General features: G+C 38.5%; 1 protein-coding gene across 1 annotated transcript in view; it reads left to right on the forward strand.

The window, feature by feature from the left end:
• Positions 1-5,367: 5,367 nt before the first annotated feature.
• LOC102441986 (myosin-IIIa-like) overlaps positions 5,368-16,683 on the forward strand; it is a gene marked incomplete at its 3' end in the record, with an annotated part of 23,841 nt that continues 12,525 nt past the window's right edge. Inside the window, exons 1-2 of the mRNA XM_006101997.3 lie at positions 5,368-5,535; positions 8,571-8,705. Coding sequence (XP_006102059.1) covers positions 5,368-5,535; positions 8,571-8,705 — 303 coding nt within the window. The remainder of the gene's footprint in view (positions 5,536-8,570; positions 8,706-16,683) is intronic.

Genomic DNA, 16,683 nt, shown 5'->3' on the forward strand with positions numbered 1-16,683 from the left:
TGCAACTGGACATCCCCCGAGGGCTCCGGGCTGCCAGAGGATGTCTGACTGCCAGCTTAGGCCCAATCCCCCAGGCGCGGGCCTAAGCCAGCAGTTGGTCATTCCCCGAGGGGTCCCAGATTGCGAGAGGGCACAGGCCGGGCTGAGGGACCCTCCCAAGTGCACAAATTTTTGTGCACTGGGCCCCTAGTGTATTATAATGCCTAATGTATTGCAGAAGTCCCTCAGGCTCAATTCACTTTTCTTCATTCTTTCTTCTTTTTTTTCAAGTTCACTGATTTTCTTCTATCTATCCAAGTCTGATACTGAGGCACTCTAGGAAATTTTTTAATTCAGTTGCTTTATTTTTTATATCCAGACTTTCTTCTTGGTTCTTTTTTTATAATTTTTATATCTTCATAAATACTCTCAATTGTTTTCTCTACCTCTAGTCTCTTGAGTGTTCGATAGAATTCACTGGTAAAACCATCTGAAAAATTTTTATGTACTATTCTATTCATTTGTATCAAATATTCAACAAATTCTTGTAGAGTACCTCCTCTGTGCCTGAATTTGGAATATATTAGTGAACAACCTGGATAAAATTTTCTATTCAGGTGGAGCTTACATTCAATCCTCACAGAGCTTGCATTCTGTAGTATAGAAAAAACAATGAATAAAACATAATAAACAAGAGGTGATACAATGTATTAGGATTTCATAAGTGCTATGAAAATAGAGCTGGTTAAGGTGGACCAGGAGTTGGGAGGCAGGACGAGGTGAAGGGGGGGCAGGAAGAGATTTTAAATAGGATGGTCAGGATAGTACTTACTGAGAAGATTGCTGATGCTGATGCTTATGTAAGACTTGAAGGTCATGTGGATATCTGGAGAATGAGCATTCCAGGCAGATGAAAGGGAGAGCTCAATGGGAGATCATTCCTGCTATCATTTAGAATGAGCATGAAGGCAGTTTGTTTATTTTATAAAACTAAGTGAAATAAGTCAGTCAGAGAAAGACAAATATCACATGAACTCACTCATTTGCGGATTATAATGAACAATATAAACTGATTAACAAAAACAGATCCAGAGACAGAGAAGCATCTATCAGATGCTCAAACCTCAGAGGGAAGGTAGAGGAGGGTGGGGGTAAAGAGGAGAGATCAACCAAAAGAATTGTATGCATGCATACAAGCATAACCAATGGACAGAGATAGCAGGAGGATGAGGGCATGTACAGGAGTGGGGTGGAGGGGCAATGGGGGGATATGGACACATATGCAATACCTTAATCAATAAAAATAGGAAAAAAAACAGTGCAGGTTTACAAAAGCAGTCAGAATAATTGTTGAGATGAATGTCAAGACCCTGAAGTAAGATGTTTTTTTCATTATATTATGGTTGTTTTTTTTTCTATCATGAAAAATAACCCAACAGCTGAACATATAATAAATCAAATAAAAAAGATGATTTTTAATTTTTTATATGTAGCTTTGTAAGTAACTTTTCAGAATTATGGCAAATACATATATCAAAATACTGCAAATATATATGACAAATAATTCCTTAGCTCACATGATTACATAATTAAGAACTTAATTATGTTTTAGTTTTATGAGCTAGAGAATTATATTTTAGTCTGTGAATGCTAAAGGACTAGAAAAATATGAATGTTTATTGCTATGTAGATGTAATTTACTATAGTCATGAAATAATTAGTTGTTTACTAACTGTGACGATTTATTTTATTCTTAGAGAATAAACAACTGTGTAGAGTGGGGGAAGTATAGTTTAGGAGTCAGAAGACTTGCTTCTATTTTAATTCTTGAAATTCTTTAATGTTTGACTTTTAGAAAGTCATTTTAGGCTTTATTTTACCCACTTGCTGGGAGTTCTGTTTGTTTGTTTTTAATGATATTTGACTATGTATATTCTGACTCCAAAATGCCTGTGCTTTTGTCATTCCTGTGATTATTATTTTATAATGTTTTATACTAAGCCAGTACACTGCTTTAAATATTTGTCTGGTAGAGGATTTTTAAAAAGGAAATTGTATTTTAGGTAAACTCCTGCTCATGGTTAATGTCCAGTTCTAATACTGCTTATTTTCTGTATCTTTTCATTATCACTTCAGAATTAATTGCTTCTTGACCTAGGCTACTATAGTACTTTATGCATATTTCTATTATTTATCATTATTCATACTATATTATAGTTTTAAATTTATCTATCCATGAGTTGCCTATCTCTAAAATACTTTACATTCTTTTGGTGTTCATCACTTTTTAATTAAATTTTTACACCTGTATATTTAAAGACCAATAGTTAATTCCTAATAATATAACAGAAATTAAAATTGTGTTCAATAATATTACTGCTTGAAAGCAAATATTCCATATAAAGAATCTTTCTAATGGTTGAAAATTCCCATTTCAGGCATTTAACAAGATTTAAGCCAGTCTTTTGGTCTAACTTTTACATTAGTTGGGTGGCATAAATGCTATTTGCATGACTCAAGTAGATAGATATAAGAAGTAGTTATCCTGCCATTGATAGTGAAATCACTCAAGTGGATGCTTATATTTCCTACTTGGGTTTTTTTTTGCATTCAGATTAAAGGCACACATTTCATAAAAATTAAGTGTTCTAAGAACTATTCATGAGTGTGTTTTTATGTGATGATATAAGTTTTAGCAGGTATTCATAGCCATTTACTTGATGATGTGCTCTTACAGATAATGAATCAGAATAAGACCCTCTTTTGTTTAGATTTAAAAATTCTTTTCAGCTCTCCATAATCCTAATTTCTCTCCTCTTTTTCAAAAACACTTGTTTGAAGAACCATATTGATCCATTTATTCAACAGCTATATTTAACTTCTATTTTGTGCCAGGCTGTTAGGCATTATTAGATTTGGAAGTGAACAAGGTAGATAAGATCTCTGCTGGCAGAATTAACAAATGAATAAACTTTTTCCCATTTAGCCAGTATTCACTGATTGCCTACTATGTGTTAGACATTGTTCTGGGAATTGTAGATACAGCAGTAAAAATAGCAAAGTCTATATGCTCTTGTCATGGGGAAAGCTATCTTTACATAGGTTGGCCAGGAAAGATTTGTTCTAAGAAAGAGTTGTCTGAGCTGACAAGGAACCAAAGGACAAGATTAATTGAGGCCAAACAGCAGTTGCTGATGATCTGAATGAACTCACTGTGTTTGATGTACATTGGTTTGTAGTTTTTGAGATGAGAAAATTAAGGAATATATTATTGGTTCCATTTTTCAATTAATGGGGGCATCAATTGGGAAGTTTTGTGGGAGCGGATGGATAGTAAAGAAGTAACAATTTGAGGAGATAAAAATTTAATGAGATCACTGTAAAATAGTCACTCCAAAAATAAAAGAAAAGGCAGACCAAGAAAATGCAGTTTGTTGAGGGTCTAACTTATAGCTTTTTTTTATCCTGAATTTAAAGTGAAGCTAGTTGTGTGGTTTTCTCTAGATACAGGGACAGGTGACAAGAAGGTACAGTGTTTATCAAGAGTTGAGTTTATCTCAGGAGATTATGGTGAAGAAAGAGAGGAACAAGTGTTGAAGGTGTTTTCAAGAAAGTCACCATCATTCAAGCTGTAGAATTTATGCTGGGGAAGAAGAAAATAAAGAGGGAATGAAGACTGAAGATGTTTGATAGTGAGGAATGTATTAGTAATGTGGATGAGATTGAAAGTTGTGGTCAGACAAGTGAATTTCATGGACTGAAGTGCCAGAGCTCTTTCTATTTCTTTCTTTTTTTAATTCCATGAAAATGGTTGAATGTAATATAGGGAGAAAGTGGAAGGTAAAAAATATCTACTTAGAAGTCAGAAACTTGGGATCTTATCTCAAGTTATACATAAGATCTCCTTTTTAAAGCCTTGACCTCATTGGCCACATTCTCCTAATTATTCCAGCCCTCTGCCATGTGCTGGGCATATAGTATCCTATATAATAAAAGGGTAATATGCAAATTGACCCTAATGGTGGAATGATCGGTCACTATGATGCACACTGACCACCAGGGGGGCAGACGCTTAACGCAGGAGCTGCCCCCTGGTGCTCAGTGCACTTCCACAGGGGGAGCGCCACTCAGCCAGAAGCCAGTCATGGCTGGCCAGTGCAGCAGCGGTGGTTGGATCCTCTCCTGCCTCCACGGCAACACTAAGGATGTCCGACTAATGGTTTAGGCCCAACCCCCGTGGCAGGTGGACATCCCCCAAGGGCTCCTGGGTTGCCAGAAGGCTGTCTGACTGCCAGCTTAGGCTCGATCCCCCAGGGAGTGGGGCTAAGCCAGCAGGTGGACATCCCCCGAGGGGTCCCAGACTGCGAGAGGGCACAGGCTGGGCTGAGGGACCCCCCTGAGTTCACAAATTTTCATGCACTTGGCCTCTAGTTATCAGATAAAGGTAGGTGCAGCATGCTGTTGGAGTACAGAGGTGGGTCATGCAACCCAAATGGGATGGAGAGTGGTCACATTTTGAGGAAGTGACATATAAGCTAAGAGCTGAACGATAAATAGTAGTTTGAATTTAACAAAGAATGGTGGGAGGAAATAGTGTATATTAAGATTCTCAAGCAGAAAGAAAGGACTTGAAGGATCCTGAGTGGCTGTATTATGGTATACTAGAGGCACAGTGTGTGAAATTGCGCGAGACCGAGAAACCTGCTGTGTCGCGGGACCCGCCGTGCCACACGACCAAGACCCGCCATGCCATGAGATCCATCAGTGCACCTCCTGGTGACCAGTTGTTTGGTTGTTATGGCATTACAGCAACTGGCCTTTTATAATATAGATGAGAAAAGTGTAGATACCCAAGGCTAGAAAATTTAGCAAGAGCCATATTTTAAAGGACCTGGTAGGTTATGTTAAAGAAATTTATTCCTAAAAGCAACGTGGGAGGACCCATTATTGGGTTTTAAATAGAGAAGTGATAAAAGAAAAGAACACTTTAAAGTGAGGATTTGCTTTTATGAAGAAGTTGAATTTTATCATCTCTAAGCATGCTAAAATTTTTCATACCTGTGTAGAAAGTAGTAAATAAAATGATTTAAATATAGACCTATTTTAATCTGAAAAGAATGAACAGTAATTAATATGGGACTATATTAAACATAGAAATAAAGCCTTGCTTACAAAGCATTATTAAATTCATATTAATCTGTTTGCAAAAAAAAATTGAAATTAAAATTTTCCTTGACTCTAAGTACATTTGGTTACTGATGTATATTTTCCATCATATCAGTGAAAATATTAGATAATTTCCCATGAGTTTGTGTGTGCTATTTAATATCCCAATCAAATGGAGATGAAACTCTATACTTTTTCTCTCCAGTGATTTAAACTTTTGAGATGCTTCCATTAATTGGAAAAACAATCATCTTTGATAACTTTCCTGATCCTTCTGATACATGGGAAATCACCGAAACAATTGGCAAAGGAACTTACGGGAAAGTTTTTAAAGTGTTGAATAAGAAAAACGGCCAAAAAGCAGCAGTCAAAATTCTGGATCCGATTCATGTAAGTCACATTGTTTTTATCATGTAATTAACTTTGTTTTTGTCTGTAAAAATTCTGTAAGTACCTTATCTTGATTTATTTATTTCAATTTGAAGAAAATGTGGGGAGAAAAAGTCTGACTGTTAGATTTTCCTTGTTTGTATGCTTAACATATAAGGCCCAAGAAATATTTGATAAATTAATAAATATATAATACAAATAAATACAGCTCACAACAGCTCAATAGTTCATTTAATATTATTTTAGATTTCAAAAAGTTGTAATAATAGACCCATGGGTTTAGAAGTAGTCCTCACATGTCATCAGGACCAGATCTCCTTTTCTTCTTGCATTTATTTAGGCTGCAGGAAGAATTTTTCTTAAGCCAAGCCAGGATATTTTTTTTTTAAATTAAATTTCGGTCCTGGCCAGTGTGCCTCAGTTTCTTGGAGCATCTTCCCGTACACTGAAAGGTCATGGGTTTGATTCCCGGTGAGGCACGTACCCAAGTTGCAGGTTTAATTTCTGGTTCAGGTATGTTAGGAGGCCAATGATCAATGTTTCTCTCTTATATGGGTCTTTCTTTCTTTCTTTCTTTCTTTCTTTCTTCCTTCCTTCCTTCCTTCCTTCCTTCCTTCCTTCCTTCCTTCCTTCCTTCCTTCCTTCCTTTCTTTCTTTCTTTCTTTCTTTCTTTCTTTCTTTCTTTTTTCCTCTCTCTTCTCTTCTCCCCTTCCCTTCCCTTCCCTTCCCTTCCCTTCCCTTCCCTTCCCTTCCCTTCCCTTCCCTTCCCTTCCCTTCCCTTCCTTTCCCTTCCCTTCTCTCTCTCTCCCTCTCTCTCTCTCCCCCCCTCTCCCTTCCTCTCTCTCTAAAATCAATAAAAACACATATCCTCAGGTGAGGATTGAAAAAAATTAAATTTCATTCAGAGAAGGGAAATTAATTTTCAGGTTTGCTTAAATAATTTCAACAGTGTTCGTTTGTAATCAGGTTGAGGTTCCTTGTGAAGAACTGAATTTCATGTTCTGTCTGTTTAAGCAGTGCCCGAATGGGATCTCCCTTTACTTTTTCTGGAATAGCAGTTGTGAGAAGGGAACCTACTAAGTCTTTCTTTGCCCTGAATAGCATGAGAAGATTGACAAGATTCTGTTTTCTGGGAATGTGAGCTGGCTCTTTTGAAGCATTTTCAGCTACTGGGAGATATGTAGTCTCCCATAGCACATGGATGAGCAGGAATGAGCTCAGTGATCACGTAATCCCCAAACTTCTATTGAAAGCCGCTTCTCCATTTATATCACTCTTGCGCATGTGATGGGAATGTAGCCTGATATAAATGATGTGGTTTGTGGTAGGGCACATCAGAGTCCCAGTCCTCCTCCCAGCTCTCCCACTAGCAAAACTGGAGGTCACTGCAAAAGGTCTCTGGGCCACTGTTCATCTTAAGATTGATTTTTTTTTTTTGCATAGTTTATTTCTACTAAACTCATGCTGACTATAGTGTTTCATATTATTTTGAGTAAAGAAGAAAGAGTGTGGGTTGTCCCCTCCCCCCCCATAATTAGGTGATAATGAGGAAAAATAATGAGTAGCACTATGCTTAGTCTTAACTGATGTGGAATGTCTTCTCATTTCCCTATTGGAAAGTTCTTACCATTTAAACTAAGGGAAGAGAGACCCAAGATAAGCTGTACCAAAGTGACTGTACCTCTCTCCTCTAGTCTTTGCAATTAGGGATCGGGGTTCATGGTGGAAAGAGAAAATATTCCAGACAGATCCCATGGTCTAATTCTATAATCAGTGTCTCTCTCCCATTCCTTACTTCTTAATGGAGAAGAACAGATGGCTTTCATAATATAGTCATGTTTGGTATACTACTAACCTAATAAATCATGCTTTGTTGTATTGCTTTAATGGAACATATTGATTGCATAGCTCTAGTATGAAATTTTGCTGCTTTTATTCTTGTCATAGGACCTATGTGGTTTTCTAAGAATTATTTACTCTTCATCCATCATGTCATAAGTCAAATAAAAAAGATTTATAACCAAGAGATTATAATCTAAATAAAATAAATTTAAATGCATCCAAGCATTTCACAGAGTGGCTTTTTTATTAAAAGGGTCTCATTATTATGGATTTCGAACTAGTGAATTTCTCTCCAAAAATAAGGCTGGGATGAGCAGGAACGAGAGGTAGCAGGCAGTGGTCTTGCAGGCAGGCTAGTGTTGGATCTTGCACCAACCAGCTCTGTGATTCTAACTTCTCTGAGCTTCAATGTCTTCCTCTCATGTTAGAGCTATGATCTAAAATTCTTTTCAGCTCTGTGCTTCCATCATCTGTCTTACAACAATGTGGACATTAAATATTACTGTAAAAACAGTATTAGAAAGCTTTCTTTTATTTATTCCTCTATGAGTTGTTTCATGTATATGTGGTTTATCTAGAAACATGACTAGGTGGCTATCTTGAATTTTTATTGACAGGATAGCAATCAATTCTTCTTATTCTCAATGGGCCTTTAGCTAACTAAAGGCTATACACCATTTTATATAATTTAACTGCATTTTACTTTTTTGGAAAGATAGGAATTTATTGCATTTTACTTTTTTGGAAAGGTGGGAATCTATTGTATGGCTGGGTTTTGATAGCTTCTAAATATCCTGTATTTCAAAGAAATAAAATGAACTAGCTAAAAGTTTTTATTTTAAATTAGTGGCCTTGCCATTGAAATGCAGTTAACACTATAAAGGAGATAATCTTTACTAGTTCTCCATATATGCTTCTCTCTACAGTAACTACATACCAAAATAGCCTTTTTTATCCCTTTTTAATTCAATTCAATTAACTTAATTGGAGATATATTTGATTAGCAGGAAAATCCCAAACTCTCCCTTTAAACAATGTAACGAGAAATTTCAATGCACAGTGCTGAGCACAATAAAAACTATTATGACTTTGCTTTGACAAAATTAAATTCACTATTCGGTTTCTGTAATAAGTTTCTTTGATGTTATTCATGCTTTCCTCACAGTTCTCTTTCTATGACTTTTTGAAACTAGGATATTGATGAAGAGATTGAAGCAGAGTATAATATCTTAAAAACTCTTTCTGATCATCCTAATGTGGTCAAATTCTATGGGATGTACTTCAAGAAGGATAAAATAAATGGAGATAAGCTTTGGTTGGTTCTTGAGGTAAGTGTTTCAACATTATTTTATGGGTAGAAATTTGCAGTGTGGTTTGGAATGATGTCATGTTTATGCAACATCAATATCTCAAAGCAGTTCTAGTGTGTTCCTGACTGGTTACATTCTCAGTGGAATGTTGTGCCCAGTTGTGGCCTTGTCATCTTTTTTTAAAATCCTCACCCAAGGATTTTTTCTATTGATTTTTAGAGAGAGTGGAAGGGAAGGGGAGAGACAGAGAGAGAGAAACATCGATGTGAGAGAGACACATCACTTGGTTGCCTCCCACATGCATCCCGAGCAGTGCTGGGGAGCAAGCCTGCAACTGTTCCCTTTCCCTAAATTGAACCCGGGACCGTTCAGTCCATGGGCCAATGCTCTATCCACTGAGTCAAACTGGCTAGGGCAAACTGTCATCTTAAGACACATTGGGAATTAAAAACCACAAATGATTAAAAATTAAAGGAACATTTTCACAATAAAAGCCTAAAGAAACTAGGATTATTTTCCTTGCAGAAGAACAAGCTTAAAAGGGACTTCATTATAATATTTACTTATTCATCCATATTTTATTCAACTAATACATGATTGAGGCTCTGTGCCAGGTGCTAGGATAGAAGAGAAAATTAATTTTAAGTGAGGCTTCATTATGCAAAAATGGTGAGCTGCTATGGTTCTTATTTCTTTTCTCTCTCTCCTTATTGAATACTAATGACATAAATTACACAACCAGGTATTTGCATTTATGGGGCGGCGGGGGTGTGTGTGGGGGGGAAACCACAGTAGAAATGGTATAGAATACTGACTACGTTGCCAAAGGGAAGCTGTAGATTCTGCCTTTTAAGTCCTGAGAATAGTTTGGACAGTTCTCTCTAATGCCGAGCTCTAGAAGGCGCGCTGCTCAGGTAACTGCCAGTCCTAGGAGAATGTGGTTTTACTGATTTTCATTGAATATTGTTATTCAAGTGATTTAAGAATTTTTTCAAGTTGTTATCATGGCTAGTAAAACCCTCATTGACCACTGTAATATATGTTTATTGTGTTCATTATGATTTTATTAGCATGTGATTATTCTACTTCTTTCAGAATGTTATGTTGGTTTTCCTGCATTGGCATAATAATCATTTATAAATTATATTGCTTCCTTACTCAACATCATATTTTTATTATGAATTATAAAGGATTATAGAAATAATGGGTGATAATTGTAGAAAATACTTGAAACTATAAGAACCATTCTTAACAACCATTCTTAACATTTAACATAGATCGTTTACCCTTTTTTGTATGTTTAAATGATTGAAAACATCACCTATCAAGTTATCCTATTTTTCACTTAATGTATTTTCAGATAGACCTAATTACTTTTTACCTTTTTCAAAATAAATACACAATAAAAAGCAAGTAGAACCAAAAGGCCTAACATGTAAAGCAATAATAATGTATTTCCAGCTTAGTGGTGCCACCTTCTCCTGAGCAGGTCTGTGCTTTTGATGTGTTGATTGATGTACTTGGAAATGTATGACTGAGCATTTCTGCTCTTTTGTGTAGTAATCCAGGTTCTGCATTTTAGCAAGGTTATTATTTGCACTTCTGGAACCGGTGTCCTGCTCCATTCTGGAGGTCTGTCATGCACATAACCTCTGATATCTCTCTGCTGCTCACCTGGGTAGAACCCATCATTTTCTGGATCTCATCACCGCCACTTTCCAACTTTATTTCTCTGTTTTGCACATCATGTAATGGTATGCGCCTTACTCTCATTATCCGCTGTAGTGATGTCATCACATCTTGAGTCTCGTCAGTTCAGCCTCTGTAGGGAAAAAACCTCCAGTCCCTTGCTGGGTGAGTGTGTGAGGAGTACCAGGCAGGCTTCTGCATGTGGATAGCTTGTATGTGGGTTAAGAGGGGTCAAGTCTTTTGATTAGAGACTTCCAAAGGATTCCTTGTGTTCTGCATCTCTCCTCCCTACTCCACCGCCCCTTTCACTGTGACTCAGTCCTGTGTGGGTTAATCTGCTCACCGAGCATTTTAGTTTGTGGCTTCCTTTGCATTGCTAAATCAGTTACCACTAGTTATCTGATTTCCACGTTGAAAAATTTTATTGAACCTCTTGTCCGCTGCTCTCTCTCTTTCTGTTCTCTATTTTCTTGTGATTTATACTTTTTTATTCCTTTACTAGCATTTTAACAGAGATTCATGAGTGAGAGGAAATAAATTTATATGTTTAATCTGCCACCTTCAATTGCACCATAGAGGCTTTCAAAACTGTAAAATAATATTTTCAAGAAACTTTCCAAAATTTGAAACTGTGTATTATATTATTATATAAAGGTTTAAAAATTGTAAATAACCAGCTGTGTTTTTAGAAACAGGCAAATTATTAGGATTTGAGAATTATTTTGTACTTCTCACTTAAGTTTTAAATAGCTTTATGTTTTTAGTTAAATCACACATGAAAACAAAGCAAAACTTAATTACCTAAGTATTAGTATGTAAATTATGAATTGAAACCATTTTGCCTTAAATTAATGGAGAATTTTAAAGGGCTTACTTCATGTTTGTGTTTGTATATTTGAGATGTAATGCTGTGCAAATCCTTAGTGTAGTCTTGAATAAAATTTCATGTCTTTGTATCCTTCAAAACATATTCAATAATTGCATCTTTACTTTTTTCCATGTAGAATCATTGGCAGATGATTAGGCATTGTAATGTAGGCCTAAATGGGCAAGGACATAATGTATAAATCTTTGCCTTTAAAAGTATTGAATGAGATCAGTCATTGTCTTTTATGATGATCAAATCCTATACTGACATTCATTATTATCACGTGGAATTAGGTAAGAGTTGAGACTCCTGATCATAGTTAAATGTTCTTTTCAGAGGACAGAAAAGATTGATTAAAATGGTTTTGGAACATCCAGTAAAGTGAAGCAGCTTCCTGATATAATGAATCAATAGAGACTTAACAGCTTCTTTGAGATTTGTCCTTATATTTTATTATCAGGTGGTGGTATTGGAAATATCCCTAAGTAGCCTGAGAAAAAAAGAATAAATGGTAATTTATTATAAAGGGATTTCAGAAATCTAATCCATCTGAACTTACAACGTGGGGGAAAAGGGTAAAGAAAGCAAGAAGTTGGCTAACTGATATAAGATAATTGAATTGCATATGTAAATCAATTACACATTACATATACACATAAGTGGCCAGATGTATAATGATCTGATTTATAAACATGAATGGTGCAAATGCTGCTTTAGAGGAACTTTCAGAAAATTGGCTTGTGGCATCAATACTTTATTCTACAAAATGACTGCTAATTATACCTATTATTATAATAAAGCCCAAATGAATCATTTTGAATGAGGATACCAAAAGAGTGGCCCAAAAGAGGCTGTGATGTTACCTACCAAGCCATGCTAACAACGCCTGGTTTCTAATGTGAATCTACATAAGGAAGATGTGTCCCGGAGGGGCTGAGCACCATCACACCCCTCATTATCAGTCTGGCGTGTGGGTAAGCGCTATGCCCGCTTAGACCAACTGCTGCCCAGTGACTTTTTACCGTGAAAAATCATTTTATTTATTTTTCAAGCTAGAATTGAAATCCTAAGAATAATGTGTATATAGATCTTTCCAGGCAGTCTGTTTTCTCTACTATTTAGTTGTGATTTAAAATTATTTCTTTCACTTTGATATAGTTTTTTCTTTCTTGTATCTTTTCTTCATTTTGTTATACTATAATTTTTTAATATGTTTTATCTATAATTTTTTAATATGTTTTATTGACTTGAGAGAGAGAGAGAGAGAAAAACATCCATGTGAGAGAGAAGCATTAATCAGTTGCCTCCCATAGCACTCCGACCGGGGATCAAACCCACAACCTGGTGTATGCCCTGACCAGGAATCGACTGGAGACCTTTTGGTGCATGAGACAGCATTCAACCAATTGAGGCACACTGGCCAGGGTATACTATAAGTTCTTGAGCATGAATAATATACAAGGCTCTGTTTGGGAATTCTTTCCTTCTAAATTTTTGGTGTATTTATCTTCAGACTATAAATGTTGCCCTGATTTAGTAAAGGAATACTAGTTGCTAGCCTTCTGAAATTCCAGTTATGCAGTTGAAATGAAATGACCTACTAAGAGAAGAGGTAGAACATTTTTTGCTGTGGGATCTAATTAGTTGTGTGTTTTTTTATAGGAAGGTCTATGGAGATTTTTACTGTCATTTAACATTCTAGGTTTTCCTAGTCATGAAGGCATAAAGAGAGAACTAATTGTTTCTATGCCTCATTTTAAAGTACCATACTTATATTAATTTTTGCCTATTGCTACCACATCCCTTGGCTGACCTGCTTAGTAAAATATAGATTGGGTAGTCCCCCTTATTCATGGGCAATAGATGTGTTCCCAGACCCGATCCCCAGTGGATGCATAAAGCCATAGATAGTACTGAGCCTTATATGTACTTTTGGGGTCCCTCAGCCCTGGCTTGCACCCTCTTGCAGTCCAGGACCCCTTGGGGGATGTCCACCTACCGGCTTAGGCCTGCTCCCAGACATCCTTAGCACTGCCACAAAGGCAGGAGAGGCTCCTGCCACCGCCGCTGCGCTCGCAGTCATCAGCCCAGCTTGTGGCTGAGCAGAACTCCCCCTGTGGGAGCACACTGACCACCAGAGGGCAGCTCCTGCGTTGAGTGTCTGACCCCTGGTGGTCAGTGCACATCATAGCGACCGGTCGTTCCCATTCCGTCATTAGGGTCAATTTGCATATTATTCTTTTATTATATAGGATGTTTTTTCCTATACATACACACCTATGGTAAAGTTTATTTATAAATTAGGCACAGTAAGAGATTAATAACAATGATGAAAATAAAATAGAACAAGTATAACAATATACTGTAATAAAAGTTATGTGAATGTGGTCTCTCCTCTCTCTGTCTCAAAACATCTTATGTACTCTATGTACAGTGTAGATATGCTGGATAGAGGGAGATTCATGTCCTGTCCAGATGGAGCAGACAGCAAGTGAGTTCATCATTGAAACTACTTGGAATGGCATGCAATAGAAAACTTACAAATTGTTTATTTCTGGATTTTTCCATTTAATATTTTTAGACCGTGGTTGATCGCGGTTAACTGAAACCCTGGGGAAAAAAAGACTGCCGATAAGCGGGGACTACTATGCCTCTTTTGGGTTTGTACTTCCTTTAACTCCTAATGTCTCCAGTTGAAGATCAGTGGCAAGGACCCAGGGGGATATGGGAGTTGGTTAGGTTTCTGCATATGTTTATCACTGAACCTGGGGACTGAAACATAGTCAAAATCGAGTCATTAAGCATTTGCTACTGATGATGACAAATGGAAAAACTGAGCTGTAACTAATTTTCCCCTTCTTGGTTGGATGAACAGCTACATTTTAAATCCCTAAGCCCGTGGTGGGCAAACCGCGGCTCGCAAGCCACATGCGGCTCTTTGGCCCCTTCAGTGTGGCTCTTCCACAAAATACCACGTAAGGTGCGCACGTACAGTGCGATTGAAACTTCGTGGCCCATGCGCAGAAGTCGGTATTTTGTGGAAGAGCCACACTCAAGGGGCCAAAGAGCCACATGTGGCTCGTGAGCCGCGGTTTGCCGAGCCGCAGTTTGCTGACCACTGCCCTAAGCAATCCAGTCTTCTCTCTCAGAGGCTATTTGCCTAGTGTTCCCTCAGCCAGAATGGAGACAAAATTCAGTTAGGACATCTTTGTGTTAAAAGACCCTCTCCCATAATTCAGTCTGAGGTATAATTGCTCCTTTGCAGTGGTGCTGCACAGTGCATTCTGTTATTTATCTGAATTGGTCCTGATTGGTTCGTTCTTAACAGTGACATTGCTTTCTCTCATTGCTTTCCAATTATAGCAATTTTTCTCTTTGAAATTATATCCCTTTCAAGGCATCAAAGACTAAAAATTACAGGTGGTATTTGAAAGCACAAAAATTCAGTAAATAATTATAAAGCCTCTCAAATAGATATTTCAGGTAATCGATGTGGTTTTTGTAGACAAGTACTACTTTCATATGACATGCATTAGTAGTTATTCTGTCTTTAGACTTGCATCTAGCAATCCTGTCATGAGGAAAGGAAACATAGGATGATAGAAAGTAAAATGAAGGAATGGTTTCTGTTTATTTTTTTTCAGCTATTAACCCTTTACTGCCCTGGAGAGAGCATGTACACAGGAGACATGAAGCCACTTCAGACTTGCACATGTGGGAGGGGTCAGGGGATGGAGGGCAGGAGTGGGAAGCTGGGCTTCTGAGTTGCTCTGATAGCACAGCATTGCTCCCTCCTGCCTTTGGCTGTGCACAATTGCAGTGGAGGAGCGTAAAGGTCAGGATGACTCTTTTCATGTTCTGAGGACTGGAACCACCATTCCAAGTTCTCATGTAAAATGCTGTTATTGAGTGTACTTGCAATAGAACAGACAGCCAAGTTACCTAGTCATTTCATTTTATTTTTGTTTAAAGGGCTAGATGGAAAAAAATCTAATCGTAACCCTGGAAACCCATATATATGGCTTCTATATCTTTCTTCCCTAATAGTAATTCAGTGCTTGCAGAAGCATCCACTCTTTGAACAGGAGTGCCAGTTTATAGTATTACTTCAGAGGAAAAATATGGTGTGGCCTAAGATGTGATGCCATTTGTTAAATCAACATATTCCTGCCATGCACATGAAACATTTCTGAGTTCTTTTTTAATCACAAATTAATTTATCCTAGATTTTATCATAGATTTCTTATTGCTAGCATTACCAATGTTTAATGGTGTTTTCCCAAGAATTTCAAAACAGCTTAGGATAAGGGAACTGTTTCATATCTTTTTTGTTTGTTTGCTAATCCTCATCCAAGGGCATTTTCTCCATTGATTTTTTTTTTAGAGAGTGGAAGGAAGGGGAGAGACAGAGAGAGAGAGACATCAATGTGAGAGAAACACATCTATTGTTTGCCTCCCACATGGGCCCTGGCGAGGGCCAGGAACGAACCTGTAACCGAGATACATACCCTTGACCAGAATGGAGCCCGAGACCCTTCAGTCTGCAGGCCTACATTCCAACCACTGAGCCAAACTGGCCAAGGCCTGTTTTGTATCTTGATTTCCTGGTTACATGATTGTAGACAATTACCAAAATACATCAAAATGCATATTTAAATGAGCCAATTATATTTCAACTAGGGGCCCAGTGCACGAATTCGTGCACCTTGAAAGGAACTGTAGGCTGCAAGGCTGCGGTGGGCATAGGGGCAGGTCTTGGCCCATCCTCTGTGCCCCCGCCGGGCCCCTCCCGCCACAGCCCTTGGTCTCCTGTCTGCCGGCAGCCCTGCTCCCACCGGCAGCCCTGCTCCCGCCGCCGCCACTCCCACGTGCTGATGGCACTGGTCCCAGTCGCACTTGCTGGCCGGTGCTGTCAGTGGGTGCAAATGGCAGCTGTTGCCCCAATCACCACTCCACCCCTCAGGAGCAGGGGGAGGTGGAGAAGCCTTCAGGGGCGACTGGCAGCCGCCGCTCACACCCGCTGATGGCGCCAAGCGATTGGGACCAGAACCAGGTGCAGGCAGCAGGTACGAGCGGCGGCTCCAGTGTGAGCAGAGGGTGCAAGCGGGAGCGGGGCTGGCACCAGCAGCAGGTGCTAGCGCCAGGCGGGACCACGGTGTGCAGGAGCAAAGAATTTTCAGTAACCACCAGAGGCTCGCCCCAATGACAGCGACCAGTGCCCCACCTTGGTCTGGTGCCCCCACTCACCTGCTCCACCATCCCACCGTGGCCAATGCCTGCCATGTTCCGCGTGCCCCCTGGTGATCAGCACACGTCATAGTGACTGGTTGTTCAGTTCGGTTGTTCCACTGTTCGGTCTATTTGCATATTAGCCTTTTATTATATAGGACTAGAGGAAAGTGCACAAAAATTTGTGCACTGGGGGGGGGGGAGAGGGGG

This window comes from Myotis lucifugus, unplaced genomic scaffold (genome assembly GCF_000147115.1).
Source record: "Myotis lucifugus unplaced genomic scaffold, Myoluc2.0 scaffold_390, whole genome shotgun sequence".
Taxonomy (NCBI): Eukaryota; Metazoa; Chordata; class Mammalia; order Chiroptera; family Vespertilionidae; genus Myotis; species Myotis lucifugus.